Source organism: Rosa rugosa, chromosome 5, assembly GCF_958449725.1.
Source record: "Rosa rugosa chromosome 5, drRosRugo1.1, whole genome shotgun sequence".
NCBI classification, from domain to species: Eukaryota; Viridiplantae; Streptophyta; class Magnoliopsida; order Rosales; family Rosaceae; genus Rosa; species Rosa rugosa.
In genome coordinates, this window is record NC_084824.1 from 54612046 (window position 1) to 54630714 (window position 18669).

The window sequence follows — 18669 nt, forward strand, 5'->3', positions numbered from 1 at the left end:
CCTTGACCATGAATCAATTTAGATGACCCTGCCATCGTAGTCACTGAAGATCGAGTAGGCGTCATCTCAAGAAATAACTGCCTATTTCGAAGTATGGTGTGCGTAGTAGCACTATCCACGAGGCATTCTAGCTCTCCAGGAAACATACTTGAATGAATAAAGTTCGAATCAAAATCGACACTTTATTTCAATGAAAGCCAATGATTACGTCAAAGTTTCTAAATCAAAATTTAATCCAAAAATGATAGTCAAGCTTAGACAAGTAGTAGTTACTCAATCCTTTTGGTAACTCCAATTTGATTGTGACCAGGTAAGGTAAGGCGAGATTTTTGTGGAGCTATGCTCACTTGTAAAACCGTTCTCTCAGTTCAAACCTTTCCTTGACATCACAATTAATTGGATGAGCCTAGTGAGAAAGAGTTATAACCACTGTCTTTGTTGATAATTTCTAAAATTTGGATTTGGATTGAAAAACAATGACGTTTGTATAGTCAAATTTCGATGCTCATGAATGTTCTTAGCCCGTAGCCTACGAACGCTCTTAGTTCGTGGTTTACGAATGCTCTTAGTCCATAATTTAGCGTGAATCCCCACGGTTCCGCTTTTGTGAATTGAACCCACGTTATAAGAAATGTAGGATGTAGGAGAAGGGATTTTGTAAGTCCCCGAAGAAAAATAAAAAAATTTAAATTTCAAAAATGGGGAAAACTTACTTGTGAAAACTTACTTATGAATTTCGGAGCTTGAAATTCTCAATACACGTGCTTGTTGATGCAGGCGTGTAGGCTTTTTAGGCCACTTGCTATCAATCCTGAAGTAGGATTGCAGGCTGTTTCGCTATCCCGATTGCGTGGTAGGATTGTAGACATGCAGGATTGCTGGTGCGCTTTCCATCCACGTGATGACGGGTTCGTAGGAATTTCGGAGAATTTCTAAATACTCGGGTTATACATAAATCAATAAAACAAGAAGAAGGAATTAATCGAAATTTAGATGGTGCAATCTGGGTCGTTCATCCCAGCACCGCCTGATCTCTACCATCTGTCTTAGGTATATATAACCAGATGGAAGGCTGAAAGTGGTAGTCCCTATCTTTGGGTCTCTTTGGAACCCTCTCGAGAAAGATCTCTCGCCTTCCCTCTTGCGGCTCTTGCCCTCCCCTTCTTTTCTTGCACTGTTGCACACCCAACCGAATACATATTAGAGACGAATCTCTCTCTTTATAGCTTAGATTCTAATTCTGATTTCTATGGTACAGTTCAACGCAATCTAGCTTTCTCTATTTATGTATCAGTACCACCGCCAGAGGTAAAGTCATGGATCATTCGATTTAAATTCCATTGAACTTGATCCAGGTATGGATCTAGTAGATGGTGTTGTCTTATTTTTCTCTTCTATTAGTTTCGGGTCAGGTTGTTACACCTATATATAGGGATTACAAAGTACATAATCTTGGAATACAAGGATTCCTATTCTAACTCGGAGTAGGAAATCTTTCCTATTACAACTATAGAACTAATCCTAGTTTGACAAGGCATACTAAAGTCAAATTCTTCAACAGTTTTGAGCCGAACCTATATTTATATCATGCCATCTCTTACATTTATATCAGGGAAAAATGTACAGATGGTGTCTGGAGACTCTGAGGACTGTCAAAATGATACCTGAACTTACTAAGTTATCAATGTGATACTTGGACTCATTTTGTCGTATCAATGTCGTACCTACTGTTGGATCATAATTCATATACATATTTGTCCCCTAAAACATGGAAATTACTTGTTCTAAAGTCCAAATTTGATGTTGACTTCCCTAATCTTGTACTTTTGCTTAACCTTTGTGTTTATTTATATATATTTATTATGTTTTCCTTATCATGCTAGAAAATGATGGAGAAAAATGGAAATGCACTAAAAATGTCAACTTTACACATTTTCCTACTTCGGCTAGGAGAAACCAAGCCAAGCAAGGAAGAAGGAGCGACCACCTGACCAAATGAACTTCAAATGAGCTGAAACCTTCCAGATCCATTCTAGACATCCTAAGAAACATTTCTTATGAAGAGTGCAAGAGCCAAATAGAAGTGGAAGGCCTTCAAACAGTCAGCCCAATTTTATGCAGAAGCAAAACTGGAAAACTGGACCTGTAGGGAGTCCAGCAGCGATTTCAGCCCAATGGCATGGAAATAAATTCTGAAAATTTGACACAATGATCTACACTCATAGAGGAACATTTGATATGAAGAAATCGGAGGCCCATTCTGAAGTCTTGGTGGAGAAATAATTGAAGGAATAAAGGGGCAGAAAGTGACCTAAAAAAACAGTTCAACATATTCCTACCCACATGAAGAAAGCTAGATGCTTTTCTCTTTTTCCTTGGATATATTTTTCTACTCCATCATCTTTAATATATCATCATCACTTCCATATTTCTGCACCTTCATGCCTTGCTTTCATTTCATCATTACTCCATCTTTTCCATATTTTACAAACCACTTTCATTATTTTTATTTCACTCTTCTTTTTCTTCCCTATATAAACACCTTCTCTTCTCACTCTCAAGATCAACCATTCCATCCCATTACATCTTCTTTCTCTGTTCATCTCCTTCATAAAACCTCCATCTCCACTTCCCAAAATCCAAACCCATAATATCCATATCCCACAACTACCATCACCACCACCATTACTCCATCACTACCACTCAAAATTGGCCAAAGGTGCATCATATCATCATCACCATTCCATTTATCATCACCATCAAGAAGCATATCATCCATCCATTCCACCATCAAGGAGGATTCAAGGAGCATTGAAGGAGGAAAACAAGAAGGAGTTAGCCATTGATTTGTCAAGCTTCAACTAGTTCATTCTTTCCTTAACTCTTTAATTTACCTTGATTTACTTTATAGATTTGATGTCAATTTGTATGACTATGAGTGAGTAGTTACTTTGTTGGGGCTAGGGTTGAAAGCCCTAGCCAAACTTGTATGAATTGTTGTTTTAATTTACATTTGATATTATTTGTGATTTTCATCTTCACATGCTAATTCAAGAAGTGAACGCATTTATTCAAACTTAACTAATTTGAATGTGTTGTGTTTGTCATCTCATGAAAAAATGTTTAGGGAGTAGTTAACCTTGAGCATTGATAGCATGATAGCATCCTCTATGTGCATGTGAAGGTTGTGAGTTAAAATCACCTAGATCTAGGATTGGTTTGCTTGCATAATTATCTAAACTCAAAGCTTTATGCATCTAGGAACAATGAATTGAGACTTAACCGGTAATATGAATTGTTCTTAGGTAGTTAATTCTAGACTTATCCGGTTGGAATTAATAACATTAAAGGAGTTTAAGCCTTTGTAGTCTTATCCGGATGCAAAGAGGGTAATTGGAAAATTAGAATAGCATCACTTGTATTTGAACTTCAATACTTGCAAGGGAGGTTAGTGGTAGACAATCCAACCCCTAACTTCATCCATTATTTTACTAGTTTAGTTTATATTTGATCATTTATTTTAATTTGGTTCACCACTCTATCCAACAAACAATTTCACTATCACCACAATGCACATACTCACCATAAGCCTAGATTTCCTTGTAAATTTAGGTTTGTGATTGTACATTTGTATATTCTAGCTCTCCTTAGGTTCACACCCTAGCTAGTGAGAGGAATCCAATCCTCGTGGGTTCGACAACCTTTCTTAAATCCCTATACTATTACTTGTACCCCTTATACTTGAGGGTAGCTATTTGGCTAACACCTACGACCAAGTTCTGTCACAGAACCGTTAAATTTTGCACGTGCCACGCACGTGAGTCACTTAATGAAGACAAAAAGACCGATTTACCCTCAAAAGTTTTTTCTTTCTTTCTTTCTTCTTCTTCTTCTTTTTTGGTTTCTTCTTCGGAGTTATTCCCCTGATTTGAATCATCAAGATTCAAATCATCTCAGTAGAGGGCCATTCCGGCTACGTCATGGCCTTGAAGAACACCGGCGCCGCCTTAAGCGATTACGGCCACGGTGAATCACATCAGACACCTCCTCACCCTGCTCCGCCTATCGAACTGCTCGTCCAAGTTCATCCCCGCCGACGACTTAGCCACCACCACTCTCGTTCTCTCCTCTAACCCCCTTGTATACACCCAATTCAATTTTCACAAAACATAATGGAAAAGATAGCCACGGATTTAAGGACAGTGTGGTCAACTTGAATGCAAGCTCTCGATCAGAGGCAATTGTAGGCAAGCTCTCGATCAGAGGCAATTGTAGGCCTCAACTCTTGATACACTTGACATTACTCAATAACCACTCAAACACACACATACACATGTTCGGCGGATCCAGAATTAAACAAACACTGATATTCCAATCGAAACTAACCCGGCCAATGAACAACTGCACATACAGAAACTCAACAATCCCTCCATCAAATTATAAGATCCAATTCAAACTCTAATCACCCATAAAACTCATCAAACGAAACATAGCACACAAAAGTGATCCATACCAATCTCAAACCCATTGGGCAAACATATATTCAATAATTTCCAATCAATTTGAGTACCTTCTGAAGCTGATTGTAGCTGACATCGTCGCGATGCTTGGACCAAAGTCGGGCGAAGCCCCATCACTGAATTGGTCGTCCCTCTGAGCTAAGTCGGGCATTTTGGGTTCAATCAGAGGCAATTGTAGGACAGAGAATTGAGAGTGAAGTTGGAGGCCGACGATGCCGACGGAGGTCTGGAAAACGAGGATTATGATGCCCCGGAAATTCGTATTTATTTTCCGAGGATTTTCCGGAATTTAAATTGTGGTTATTGGACGATTTCATGGCTCTTGGATGGAGCGGAAGTGTTTCGGATGAATTTTTATTCGAAAAGTATGACTTTGGGGGGGGGGGGGGGGGTTGCTAAGGTTGACTTTTGATACGTTGAGATTCTCAGAAAACTTCCTTCACGAAAGTTGTAGAGCGCGTCGATACGAGTTCGTGGACATGCGGAACGCGAGAATCGGAGTTCATATGAGAAAGTTATGAGTGTTTGAAGATTTTGGAAAATTACTATATATAGGGGTTTCCCTTTCGGGAAAATTACTATTTCCATTTTGGTAAGTTTCCATTTCAGGAAACTCAGAAAAATCCTCCGTTCTCTCTCATCACCCGCGCTCGACCCGACCCGAACCCGGTGATCCGACTCGGATTTTCCGGCGACGGCAGACCACCAGACGAGCCCAGATCAGTTCGCCTCCTCCGTGCGCTCCTCCCTGTGGTGTCCTCTAGCGCCGATTCTCGGTGGTGGCGGCGGTGGAAGGCGGTGCAGTCGGAGGTTTTTCGACCGGATCGAAAAACGCAGCTCCGACATCGGCGGGGCTTCTAGCTGGGCTTGGGGAACTCAGAGCAGCCTCCACTATGCCAATAATGCCTTCAGACGACACATTTCAGACGACAGAATTTTTGTTTTCTGTCGTCTGAATCTTTTAAACTTCTTTAGACGACATATAAATTAATTCTGTAGTCTGAATAGCATGAGAATCCATACTATTTCAGTTTTTTCATCTTTTTAGTGAGTTAGAAAATTAAAACGACATATATCTGTCGTTTAAAATAACTGATAAATTCGCATGAAAAAGTGGAAATTTAGGACAACATTCATATGTCGTCTGAGTAAACGGGAAACTAACAGCTAATTTGCTAATCTAAAGTATTCCCTAAAAAAGAAAAACTCGGGCTCGTTTTGCTAGGACCTTTCCCTTAGCTAAAAGAAAAAAAGAACCAACCCTAGATCTAAAAACACAATTGCCGCCTCTCACTCTCAGTCAATCTCTCCCTCGCACGCTCGATCTCACTCTCATGAACCTCAGTCCCTCAATCCCTTTCACCCTCTCAAGCTCACACACACTCTCATCCTCCTGCGATTCCGGCAAAGCAAGTTTGGGTATGGAAGTTTTGGGTATGGAAGTTTTGGGTATAGAAGTTTGGGTAAAGTAAGTTTGGGCAAGGTTCCCTCTAGTCGGTCTAGCCGGTTCCTGGGCGGCGCTAGGCGGGTATGCTGGGCTCTGGGCGGTCGCGATTAGGCGCTCTGTTCTAATTTTTTTTTCCCCTAAACTCCTCGTCACTATAAGCACTTGAATTCTGGACTCAAATCAATTTAAACTCCTCGAAACATAAAGGGCGACTACAGTCACCGTCTTCTATCTCTCTCTTAGGCACGGCCGCATTGGTAAGTCTTCAATCTTCAAGTCTGGGTTTCTTGGTTTCTTTTTTTCACTCTTCAAGCCTTCATTCTTCAATCAATCGGTCTCTTGCTTTCTGGGTTTTCAATTTCAGGTGTTCAATTTGCAGCAAAGCATAGACGTCCTCAAGTTTGGTTCGATTTCGAATTCTTCAAGCTTGGTAAGTTGCTGCCTTTCTGGGTATTCAGTTCTTGTGTATGATACTATGAATAATGAATGATTGGTAACTGAGAAGAGTTGTATGAATATTTGCTTACTGTCTTCCTGTTATTGTCTTACTGATTTGAGTGATTTCAAATTTGAGAATTTTCAATTGAGTTGTACTCTTGTATTGGTCCTGTATGGGTTCGATTTCTTTTTGCCAGAAACTATTGGACTTTTGAAGTTTTGATATTTGGCATCTGTTTTGCCAGTTTTGAAATTGTATCCGATACAGTACTTGAGTAATTGCTGAATGAGAACAAAACACAATCCACAGTTACACAACCGGCACCCTTAGTCAGAAGTCACAGCATTGATTAGACGTGATCTATTAGGAAAGGAACTGAAAGCAACCTTTGAAATTTCAGAACTGATTCCAATTTCATTTTCTCTATGCCTTCCCTACAAATATACACACACATGACAATATAAGCTAATAATTACCAAAGGCTTATTTCTCTACTGCGTCTCTTATTTTCTCCACTTTCTCCTTTTTAATTACAACAAATAAAACATAACAAAAATCAAAGAATTATATCCAACTTAAAAGGTATCGCAATTGTGTGAACACGCATTCAAATATCTGCTTGGGTACTTAAACTCATTCAACAAAGTTTCAAGAATACCATTGCCTTCCTAGTCATAAAGCACTATAATTGAAAAGCTTCAAACGAAACTGTGAACTCCATAGTATATTGAATAAAAGAACTAGTTTAAAAACTTTGACCTGATTGCTTGATAACCTGAGGAGCTACTAGGTCTCAACCCATTTTGGGGATCAATACCTGCATTGAAATGCATGTTTAAGATGAATAAGACATTATAAATCAAAAAGTTCAACTTGGGCTTTACCAATTATAGTAGAGGAACATAGTTGGTTTGTATCTGGAGCAATTATATATATACACAAAGAAACTAATACTACAGGGGAATGAACTTCAACCACAAGGAGCTAATAGAAAAAAAATATACGGATCAGCAGATGGATAAAATAAGTGTTGAAGCAAGTATGAGATATTTTTTTATATGAAAAAGTGTGGAAATATTCCACCATTGTTTCCTGGCCTTCAATTATATATTTGATCTATATATTATACAAATACCAAGGCTCTCAGCAAAAAAGTTTGGGATGCAGTATAAAGTATTTCTACTGTAGAATTTGAAGCATATGTACACCAACAATACATGAACAATGACTTGTGCATGTATGATGGAAAGTTGCGAATTGGTCAGCCACTGCCATAGGAGAAAAGTAAAACTGCATATTTTTAGTTGAATATTACCTCCATTCTGACAGGGTAGCTACTTTGTTATCTAAGTCTAATGCTTTTGTACTTGATTTAATGATCTGCAATATGCATATAACTTCCATATGAGTGACACGCGCGCACACAAAAAAAAAACAAAGATATGAGTATCCTAATCACTTGTAGTCCATAAATTGCTGATCCAAGAAGTCATGGATAGGTTCTAACTTCTTTTGGAATTCTGCAGAAACTGCCTTGCAACACAGCTCTCTTCTTTCGATATTGCATTGCTATTGTTGTTGCTGTAGTGAAAGGTTGGAGTACTGGGAGTGGTGATTAGCTAGGCTGTGACTTAAGCAAATTAAGGTAAGCAGTAATCTTCTGGTATGTTTTACGTGAATAGCATAGTTAGTTTGTTAAATTAGCTGATTGGTATGTTAATGAATTTAGTTGGCTGTTTGTATCTGTTTATATGCATGTGGTGACCTAGTTTGATGATGCTAAATTTAGCTCCTAGCTGTTGTATATGTGTATATATGTGGAAAAATGATGGATGGTATAGAATTGAATTATGCTGATCCCAGGTGATAGTTTAACCAATTGGTATGTTTATGAATGAAGTTGGTTCTATGTACCTATATACATATACATTATATATAGATGTATGAGTTCAGTGCTCTATGATCCTAGGTCATAGTTTAGTTCCTAATTGTTGTTTTTGTGTATGTATAAGATGGAAAAAGGATGGATGCATGCTGATAGGAGATCGTTGAGGTTTCAAATAGGGTTTAGAAAGTCTAATCGTTCGGCCGTTCAAAGAAAGTCTGTCTGTTTAGAAGTGATCTCTATACCATGGCCAACAACCTAGAAGTATCAAATCGTGTACTAGTGTTTTACATGAGGTAAGGAATTATTAAAGCAAGCTGGGTGCATATAGTCAATAATTCATTATACGATTGAATTTTGATTGCCATGTATCACTGTTTATTTTAAAGTACTTTTAACAGTTTCATATTCCAAAATAATTTGTAGCTACCTTCATGAAGTCTTGAAGAAGTGTAAGATGGTGGATATGGTTGCCTTTGTTGATCCTGATCAGACTGGTACACTTGGGTGTGGAAATCCCACTGAAAGGGCTCGATCTTTGTCAGATCGCTATAGGCAAGGGAGGTTAGGGCAAATCTTTGTGGTTCCATATAACTCAGGGTACGTAAAAAGTAATTAAAGCATCTGGTCTGCCAAGTTATATTGTTAATGGTAATATAACAGATTTTTTTAATTTTATGTTATCCTATAGTGCTCATTGGATGTTGACGATTGTGAACCCAAATGAAGAAGTCGTGCACTTCATGGATCCACTTAAAAGGCGAATCGATACTGGGGAATGGAAATCTATTGTCAACAAGTAAGTCTCTTATATTGTACTATAGTGATTGATCAGTTGGTGTTACTTGGTCATGTACTGGACTTGTTTACTAATTATCATTTTCTGTTTGAAGCTCCATTAAAATCTATAATGCTCACAAGAATCGGAAAGGAAGGAAAGTAATTCAATGGAAGAATCTTGCTGTGAGTCGGTTGAACTTTTTGTAATGGTTAGTTTTATGTACTTCATTGTATATTTCACCTTCCATTATCTTAATTCTTTATTTTCAGGGTATTCCGGAGCAAAAAAATGACAAGACTTGTGGATATTTCATTATGCGTTACATGAAAGAAATTGTGGAGGACAAGAACTTGGATTTTAGCATGAAGGTAAAATTGATCAACTGCTTACCTATGGACTTTATTGTCTAATGATATAGTGCATGCTCTGTGCATGTAACTTTCATATTTAATTTGCTGCATTTCCTTATTGCAGTGGGGAACGAGGTCAAATTTGGTTTACACAGACAATGATATTGATGAGATCTGAGCGGAATAGGCTAAGCATGTTTTGAAGTTCCCAGAAAATTAAGTATCAGCCTATATATATGCTTTTGTTTCTGGTAGGTTATGAGCAGTAGTAGTGTCTAGGAACTGCTTTTGTGCATTTTGACAGAACTGCCTATATATATGCTTTTGTTTCTGGTAGGTTATGAGCAGTAGTAGTGTCTAGGAACTTGCTTTTGTGCATTTTGACAGAACTGATGGAAAGTGTTGAACAAATGCATGCAGTTGCTGTAACTACTCTATGGATGCTACTAGGTTTTTGTCTTAGTTAGATTAAGATCCGTGCAACAATGGCAGTCATTAAAATCATTTAATGTAAAGGCTAGCATGCTAGCTAGTTTAGTATTATGCTACTGATGGGAATGTATTTTGGTGGGTTGATTTATGCAATGAGGAATTTGCTGATTTCAGATCTTATAATTAATCTGCCTTTCTCGATGACTACTGTACAGAATGAGGTTTGCTATGGTTCAAATCCATCAAATCCAACAAATGCATGTTTATGATATGTTGTATCACAAATACAGTAACAACAGAAAACTGAAGTTTATTTCACTATCAAACAACAGAGATTCCTTTAACAGACAACAGAAAACTGAAGTTCAATTCACTATCAAACAACAGAGATGCCTTTAACAGACAACAGAAAATTGAAGTTCAATTCACTATCAAACTACATAATACTTTTACCAGACAACAGAAAACTGAAGTTCAATTCACTATCAAACAACATAAATACTTCTAACAGACAACATAAAACTGAAGTTCAATTGATTATCAAACAACAGAAACGCGAAGTTTTATTTTCTATCAGACAACATAAAAATTTAAAACTGTGGTTGGAATACAAGACAGAAGACATAAAAATAAAGTCTTACAACTATTTAGACGACAGATGAGCATAATTTACCCAATTATAAGTGATTTACAAACAACAATTAAATGTCGTTAAAAATGCATTCAAACAATAGATTGTCAAACAAGTCTTTATTTTGGTAACTTCAGACTACATATATATGTTTTCTTATTTGTTTTCAGACGACAGAGGTTTTATTAAAACTGTAGTTTGTACCTCATTTCAACAACATTAATGTGTCGTTGTATGTGATTAATAACTACAGAAAGTTCCAAATCCTTCAAACTTGGGTTGTTCAGACGACAGAGCCTTACGAAACTTCTGTTGTCTGAGTGAGGACAGACGACAGAGGATATCTGTCGTCTGATGCCATAAGAGATGACAGATATCATCTGTCGTCTGAAGCTATTATTGGCATAGTGCTCCTTGATCGATCCTTGGTGGTTGTTTGGATCGATTCACGTAAAACTTGGGTCAACTCGGATTAGATTACTGTTCACGGCGTGTGAGGTAGTTTTCGACCCTTTATGCTTGTTTTCTAACTTCGAGCTAGTTATGAAAATCCACAAGCATGCTTAGATGAAGCTTTTTGATGTTGGGAGTTTTGTGAAATAATGAGTTTTGGCCGGCGGCGGTGCGCCTCCGTCTGTGGCGGCTTTCCGACGGTGTTCCGGCCATGTATGGGACTGTTTCTGGTATTATATGTCTTCTACTCGTCGATACGAGCGTTTTGATATATAATATGCAGATTTTGGAGTTCGTATGGATTTGTTATGATTTTCACCGTTTCATATTGGTGAATTTATTCAAATCATTGAGGATTTACGCATCGGATCGACTTGTGGCTTGGACACATCGATCGTGGAAGTGTTCCGGAGACTTTGGGAGGTCTCGGATGTGGTTTCGCCTCGATTGGCGTCACCTTGGGAATTTTGGTTCGATTTAGGGTTTCGAACGTTATTCCTTGTGATTCGTTAACTGAATCAGAGTTGTGTTTCCTTAGGTACTTGACGAAGTATTCTTTGGACGGCTATTGTGATTGGCTGCTTTGTTCTATATTGAAGACGCAGCGGGAGTTTCGAGGTGAGTAAATCTCGCGATATGTGTTATGAGCCTAGTTACCATATTGTCTTGGAGTTATGGGATTAACTGTGACTATAGATGGTATTAGTGGCATTTCTGAGTGGATGACTATGTGTGTGTATATATATATTATGGGGTATATATATATACATATGTATTCATGTATTAGTGACTTCGTGATGAATCTTTGTGATGATTGCCATGTGAAGCTTGTGTAGGAATATTTGTGTAATGAATCGTTGAAATCAGTGTGATGAATCTTTGTGATGATTGCCATGTGAAGCTTGTGTAGGAATATTTGTGTAATGAATCGTTGAAATCAGTATGATGAATCTTTGTGATGATTGCCATGTGAAGCTTGTGTAGGAATATCTGTGTGATGAATTGATGACATCAGTATGATGAATCTTTGTGATGATTGTCATGTAAAGATTGTGTAGAAATATCTGTGTAGCTTGTGTAGGGATATTTGTGTGATGATTGTTATCTGTGTGATGACTAGCAATGAATCTATGTGATGATCGCTATCTGTGTGATGACCGGCGATATCTGTGTGATGATTAGTTGGATGATGGCTATCTGTGTGATGACTGGCGATATCTGTGTGATGATCAATACGATGATGGCTATCTGTGTGATGATCGGTAAAATCTATGTGATGATCAGTGTGATGACAACTCGGTAGCGGAGCTGAATTGTTATTAAGTTAACAATAATCGAGAAGACTGATGTGATGGTCGGGGCTACCTACAGACGTCAGAGTGTGGGATTACGATGACTATTTTGACTTGAATTGCTTGACTTAATGTGACTTCCTGAACTAAATTGCACGCAGGGGTTACTATGAATTGTTTTGCTTGTTTTGCTGTGACTTCCTGAACTAAATTGCACGCAGGGGTTACTATGAATGGTTTTGATTGATCTTTAAGGTCATAGTGATGATGATTGTACTCTGTGTGAGGATAGGAAGGTGATTTATTGTTTTCACCTTTGATGTCATGCTGATAACAAAAGCTCCTAGTGGGGAGGGAATGAGCGTGGTTTGGGGTTCGCCTTAGGGCGTTATAATGGTATCAAACATTGCTTGAGGAAGCCTTGTTTGATTGAATTTGTGTAATGGGACTGATTACAAGCATTTTTATGCGTGTAATTATATCTAAAACACTAGAAATAAGCTAATCCTTGAGCCAATTATAATGCAATTAATCCAATTTTATTTATTGTGTAGGAAATAAGCGGAGTCACGGAAATCGAAAGAAAATGAAGCGAAAATGGAGTAATTCGGAGTTTTTAGCAAAAGGACGAAATTGTGGAAATCTTAATTAAGTAATTAAGTTTAATTAGTTAATTATGCAATTAAGCTTAATTGCTTAATTAAGCTCACAAACACGTGCAGCATGCAAAGAGTATGGGTTAATCACCCATTGACCAATTCTCCTTTGACACGTGGCATTCATCTTTCCTTCTTGCCAAACCAAGCAGCACACGTGCCTTCCATCTAATTAACCTCCAAGCTTTTTCTCTTCTTGCCCTCACAAGCACGTTCAGCCACATATATATAAGACCCTATACCCGATTCCTCAGAACCCTAGAGAAGACAGAGAAGAACAGCGCCGCACACACGAACAGTAGCCGCAGGGGGCAGTCCTTTGGGCTGCTCTCTCTCCCTCCTTCTCCATCATTTTTCCTCTTTTCTTTAGTTTTATTTTAGAGATTTCAAGGATTTACTCACACAAAGCTTCAAGGATTCATCAAAGGGCTCAACCTCTACAAGATTCAAGATTTGGGTAATTGTGGGAGTTATAATTCAAGAGTAGTCATGTTGGCTTTCTAGCTAATTGTGGCTATCATTGTTTTCTCCTACACTTCTCTTTTCTTTTCTCTTTGAATTTTGTAGTTTTGATGTCTATAATTATGGGTTGTGAGTAATTTTCTTGTTGGGTTTTAGGGTTGTGTCCCTAACCCAAATTTTGTGTAAAAGATGTTTAATTTAATGTAATGATGCAATTTTCATATAATGGATGCTTATATCTATTTTTGTTGGGTTAAAATGCATGTCTAGGAGCCTAGTCAACTCTAGGGTGTGTATTTTGAGCATGTCTAGGATGGAGTTAGGGGCTTGACTTCCTCTAATTCCTAAGCTAGAAACCTTCAATTTCGTATTCGAGGGGTTATAAGCATGATGATTTACACCCGTTGCGTGATTGCGCGGGCGGGTCGCTTAGTAGTCTAATTCTTCGATCTCTACGCCTCTTGATGTGAATTAGTGACCATTGAACCGGCTCTAATTCATGCCAAGTGAGTCCCTACGGCCCTTGAACCGGAGTAGGAATACCATGAAAGGGAATTTTGGTCCTTGAGCCTTGAACCGCCTTAGATACGACTACCGCCAAAATAGGAAATATGCATCTATATTAGATTAGCTTCCGACACATAGAATTTGGGTGAAGGAACCTCCCTAGCACCCAACATTCCCATTTATATTGTTTATACTTTTATTAATTTCTTTGTGTTTTTATTAATTTCTTTTCATTTCATTACATTTTGTTAATTTAAAATCCTCTATCCAAAATATTGAACTTCGACTCATTGTAAATAACCACCCGCTAGGTTCTTAGTTTTGATTAGGCTTTGGTGAGAACCAAAACCGAGCATTGCTAGGGCTTGGTGCCTTAGATTAACATTTTTATTTATTTTCTTTTTCTTTTCTTTGTTTGCTAAGTGTCTTTATTTCCGATTACCCAAGGATTGTGGGTTAGCCACTAATCCCCGTGGTACGATAACTTTGGGCATTATATTTCCCTATCTTGACAATGATACGTACGCTTGCGTAAATGTGTATCCAAGTCAGGGACGCTAGTTGAGAATCTAAGCATGAGGCTGTAGTCACCTGTGGACTCATGTAGGCACGATATGGAAGATTATGGAATTGATGGCCGTAGGTGTGAGCTATGTGTATTTCGTGTTTAGGTTGAGGTGACTTAAGAAATGTGTTTTGCTTTGTGGTTTTGAGTTTACTCATACAAGCTTCATAAGCTTACCTGGTTTGTTGTGTGGCAACCCGGTGCACTATTCAATGGAATTGTGTAGGGGTTAATCTTGCATGTCAGGGTGATCGTGGCTGAAGCTGAGGTGGCTTGTTAGCAGCAGAACGGGTAGGAAGCATATTTGGTTGGCTTTGCCATTTTTATGACTTCCGTTGTGTAGTAAACTCTGAGGAGCAGTTACGTCTTATATTGTGTTGGCAATTTAATTCGTAAGCTTATGTAATATATGACTCTACGGAGCGGGTCAATATTGACATAGTAGGTTCAGGGCATCAATATGTGTGTAGTTAAAAGGAGAAAAAGTTTCCAGGTATTTTGTATTGATGACTGAACGTTCACGCGTGTATAATTATGGGGTTATATATCGATTTTTATAATTGTGTTAAAAATCAGGGGCGTGACAAGGATGCAGGGGGTTAGGTTGCCCATTGCTGAAGAGGACGAGGGTGAAGAAGAAGAGGACCATGAGGAAGAAAAAAGGTTTCGCCGGAGATCGAGAAAGGAAATGGGCTCGATGGGCGCGGCGGTGGTGTTGGTTGAACTAACCGACTGTGTGGTCTGGTGTTGGTTGCGGTGGTGTTGGTGAGGAGAGAAGGAGAGTGAGAGGAGAGAGAGAAGAAATAAGAAATTTCTTCTGTTTTTTATTTTTTATTTGTTTCATTTTCAATTTTCAATATATTCATTTAGGGTTTGATGGAGTAAAAAGTCTTTTTTTCCCTCATTTTCAGCCTCACGTGCATCACGCGTGGTCAGACTTGACGGTGCCGTGACGGAAATTTGACATAGGTACTATGTTGACGAGAAAATATAAGTCAGGTATCACATTGATACATTTTAAAGTTCGGGTATCACTTTGACAGTCCTCTTTGAGTCCAGACACTGTTCGTGCATTTTTCCCTTTATATCATGCTGTACTAAAACTATCTTTTAGAGCTGCACCTTAGAGCTGGTTTATCATATGTGTCCATGTCTTCTCTTTGTGGTATGATCGTACTTAATTTGCTAAGAAAATCTCGATATCATTGTTTTCTTTTTTTCCTAGTCATTTCCTAGATTGGATAGCCTTAAATCAAAACCAGGCATCTACTGCTACATTGTGATTCAGATATATACATCCATCTCTACTGAATGAAGCTAATTAGGGTTGCCTTTATATATATCTGTCCAATTTCACTAATAGGAATTATAGAGAGTCGGATGGCATTCATTAGAGCAACTAGTTTTTGTATCATCCCGGCCTGTAGTGAAAGTAGTTCATCATAGCAACTTAAAAGTTAGAAATGTCATTTTGTACCGAGTGATAGGAATGCTGAATCTCCACCTCAATTCCCTTCATAAAACAGAGGCCTCCTCATAGAAGCTTTGCAGACCCATCAACCATGGCTGCAGTGCTTCAGCTGAGTCCTTTGGTCTAGCCACCCCGAGTTTCGTAGCTCCCACTAACCAAACCGAACCCAAATCCAGAGGCAAGGACACTTCCTCAACTGGGTCACTCAAAAACTGTAAAACCATAAACCCAAGTGAACCTACTTCACTGTCACATCACTAAGAAAGGCCTCAGTCACAGACCCTCTAATGTCACCAGGCTCATTAGCACATGCGCCGAAACGGGCACCCTCGAAAGCGTAGGACTATGCCCGAAAAGCCTTCGACTTTGTTCTTGACGAAGAAGAAACAAAGGGTGTATTGTTCATGTACAATTCTTTGATATGGGGGTTACTCTGGTACTGGGCTTAGTGACGAGGCTATTGGGCTCTATGTTCAGATGTTGCATTGAGCGCGTGTTTGAAGATTGTGGCTTTCTATGAAGGGGTTCAGCTCCATTATGGGTTTGGAGGAAGATGTGTTTATTGGGAATTCTTTGATTCATTTCTATGCAGAATGTGGGGACTTGTATTATGCCCAGAATGTGTTTGATGAAATGCTTGAGAGAAACATTGTGTCGTGGACTAGTTTGATTTGTGGTTATGGTTGGAGGAATATGCCAAATTAAGGAGGCTGTTTCTTTGTTTTTCAAGATTGTGGCTACCGGGATTGAGTCCAATTCGGTGACTATGGTGTGTGTCATTTCTGCTTGCGCAAAGTTAAAGGATGTTGCTTTGAGTGAGAGGGTGTGTGCTTACAACCTTAGTACCAAAATAAGATATGATTCGTACGAATGCTTAGTATTTCTAGCACATTCCTTTCCATTTCTCATGTATTTGAAAAACTCTGATTGCATGTCTTTTCCATTGCAGTGGTCTAGTGGGGTGGTTGATCAAGAGTTTGCAGCAGACGTTGCCATAGCCAAGTGGCATTTCATACCTCACCTTCAAAAATCAAAACCGAACAGTTTCAGAGCAGCCAAAGTTTGTGTTTCCTATACCTTGTTTTACTCCTACACTCTCCATCTGACCAAAGCTAGCTAAGCTCTCCGAAAACAAATTAATGGGTTTGGGAAGCGAGGTGAAAACGTCGTCGTTCATGAGCGATTTTCTGGAGAAGTGCGGTGGCTGTGCCCTTCTGGACGGCGGGTTTGCGACGGAGCTGGAACGGCATGGAGCTGATCTCAACGATCCTCTCAGGAGCGCCAAATGCCTCGTCAGTTCTCCTCACCTCGTCCGAAGGGTACGTACGTAACTTCAGTGATTTCGTTACTCGATCTAATCTCTAAGATTTAGAGTTCTCTATATATCCAAACTGATTATTCCTATTCTTTTGCTGGCTATACATGAACCCCAGAAAGATGAAGATCTTGAAGAGAATGAGAAAAATGATCAAAAAAAAAAAAAAAAAAAAAAGCTTTAACTTTGAATATGTATGAATGAATACAAGGCGATTTATGGGGTGGGTTCATAGCATTTTCTTGGGGTGTAATATGGACAAAAATGCTGAACTAATTAGCCCAACTATACCAACAGTTACCCTTTTTGGGTAAGTTAAGTTCCATATACTGTTTATTTTTTCAATTTTTTTGGGGAAAATTAAATTAAGTTATATTTGTGAATATTTAACTTTATCCTTCTGTCTTAACACGTATTTTTAAATAATCAAATATGAGAAATGAGTCATCCTAGGTTAGCTTCTGACAGTCTTTTTCTCCTAAAAAAAAAAGGTTAGCTTTTTTCAGTAACGTGGCAAAGTATACAAGTCCCAAATCGGTCTCATTTCTCATGAACACTTTAGGGATGTTCATTGACACCTGTCTTTTTCATGCAACAATGAATATAAAATAGTAGGGTTGTGCAGCAAAAAATGGGCCTTCTGAGTGTCCAAAATTGCTGAAGAAATAGTTGGGCCCAATCTAAAGAATGAGGCCCCCAGAGCATGAATGATACAAATTTTATTTATTTTAGATTTTGATATAGGTACATTTGGACTACCTTGATGCTGGAGCAAACATCATAATAACCGCATCTTATCAGGTAATTAATTTTGTTCATGATTCATTATACCGTTTTTTGTTTATGATTTGGTGAGTTACTATCAGTTGTAAACTGTTAAACCTTGTTGTTTTGTCTGATACAGGCCACAATTCAGGGTTTTGAGGCCAAAGGTTTCTCTAAAGAAGAAGCCAAAGCCCTGCTCAGGAAAAGTGTAGAAATTGCAATGGAGGCACGAGAAATTTACTATGACAAATGCACCAAAGGTTCTTGGGATTTTGTGGACGCAGGAAAGCCTTCAAGACATCCAGTTCTAGTTGCAGCATCTGTGGGAAGCTATGGAGCCTATTTGGCTGATGGTTCCAAGTATAGGTCAGTTAACTCAGCATATGATTGAAACATGGAACAAGAAAATGGTGACATCTCTGCATTTTAATCTCTTGTACATTGTTTATAACTTTATATGAGCATCATTGATACTCGGGTTCTGATTCTTTGTGGATTATTTCCTTTGTAGTGGTAATTACGGCGATGCAGTGACTCTAGAAACATTGAAAGATTTCCATAGGGAAAGGGTTCTGATTCTAGCCAACTCTGGTGCTGATCTAATTGCATTTGAGACAACACCAAATAAGCTAGAGGCAAAGGTAATATGCTTTGTTTGCCTTAATGTATAAGGCCTTATGCCCTATTGTGGACATGGA

At 38.5% G+C, this 18669-nt stretch overlaps 2 protein-coding genes across 3 annotated transcripts in view; both read left to right on the forward strand.

Moving 5' to 3' along the window:
- The window catches only part of LOC133710642 (homocysteine S-methyltransferase 3-like), a 94196-nt gene that overhangs the window by 75081 nt on the left and 446 nt on the right, over window positions 1–18669 (forward strand). Inside the window, exons 6-9 of the mRNA XM_062136781.1 lie at window positions 16841–17210; window positions 17951–18007; window positions 18111–18337; window positions 18483–18612. Of these exons, the coding sequence (XP_061992765.1) occupies window positions 17031–17210; window positions 17951–18007; window positions 18111–18337; window positions 18483–18612 (594 nt within the window). The 5' untranslated portion in view covers window positions 16841–17030. The remainder of the gene's footprint in view (window positions 1–16840; window positions 17211–17950; window positions 18008–18110; window positions 18338–18482; window positions 18613–18669) is intronic.
- Window positions 4627–10022, forward strand: LOC133710637 (uncharacterized). Of its 2 annotated transcripts, XM_062136775.1 has the most exons (9): window positions 4627–6224; window positions 6332–6397; window positions 7933–8051; window positions 8419–8587; window positions 8718–8891; window positions 8983–9090; window positions 9185–9254; window positions 9342–9440; window positions 9547–10022. In XM_062136775.1, the coding sequence occupies exons 4-9, from the start codon at window positions 8538–8540 to the stop codon at window positions 9598–9600; spliced, it is 555 nt and encodes a 184-aa protein (XP_061992759.1). In that variant the 5' UTR covers window positions 4627–6224; window positions 6332–6397; window positions 7933–8051; window positions 8419–8537; the 3' UTR covers window positions 9601–10022. The 2 variants fall into 2 exon arrangements, with proteins under 2 accessions (XP_061992759.1, XP_061992760.1); XM_062136776.1 differs by lacking the exon at window positions 8419–8587.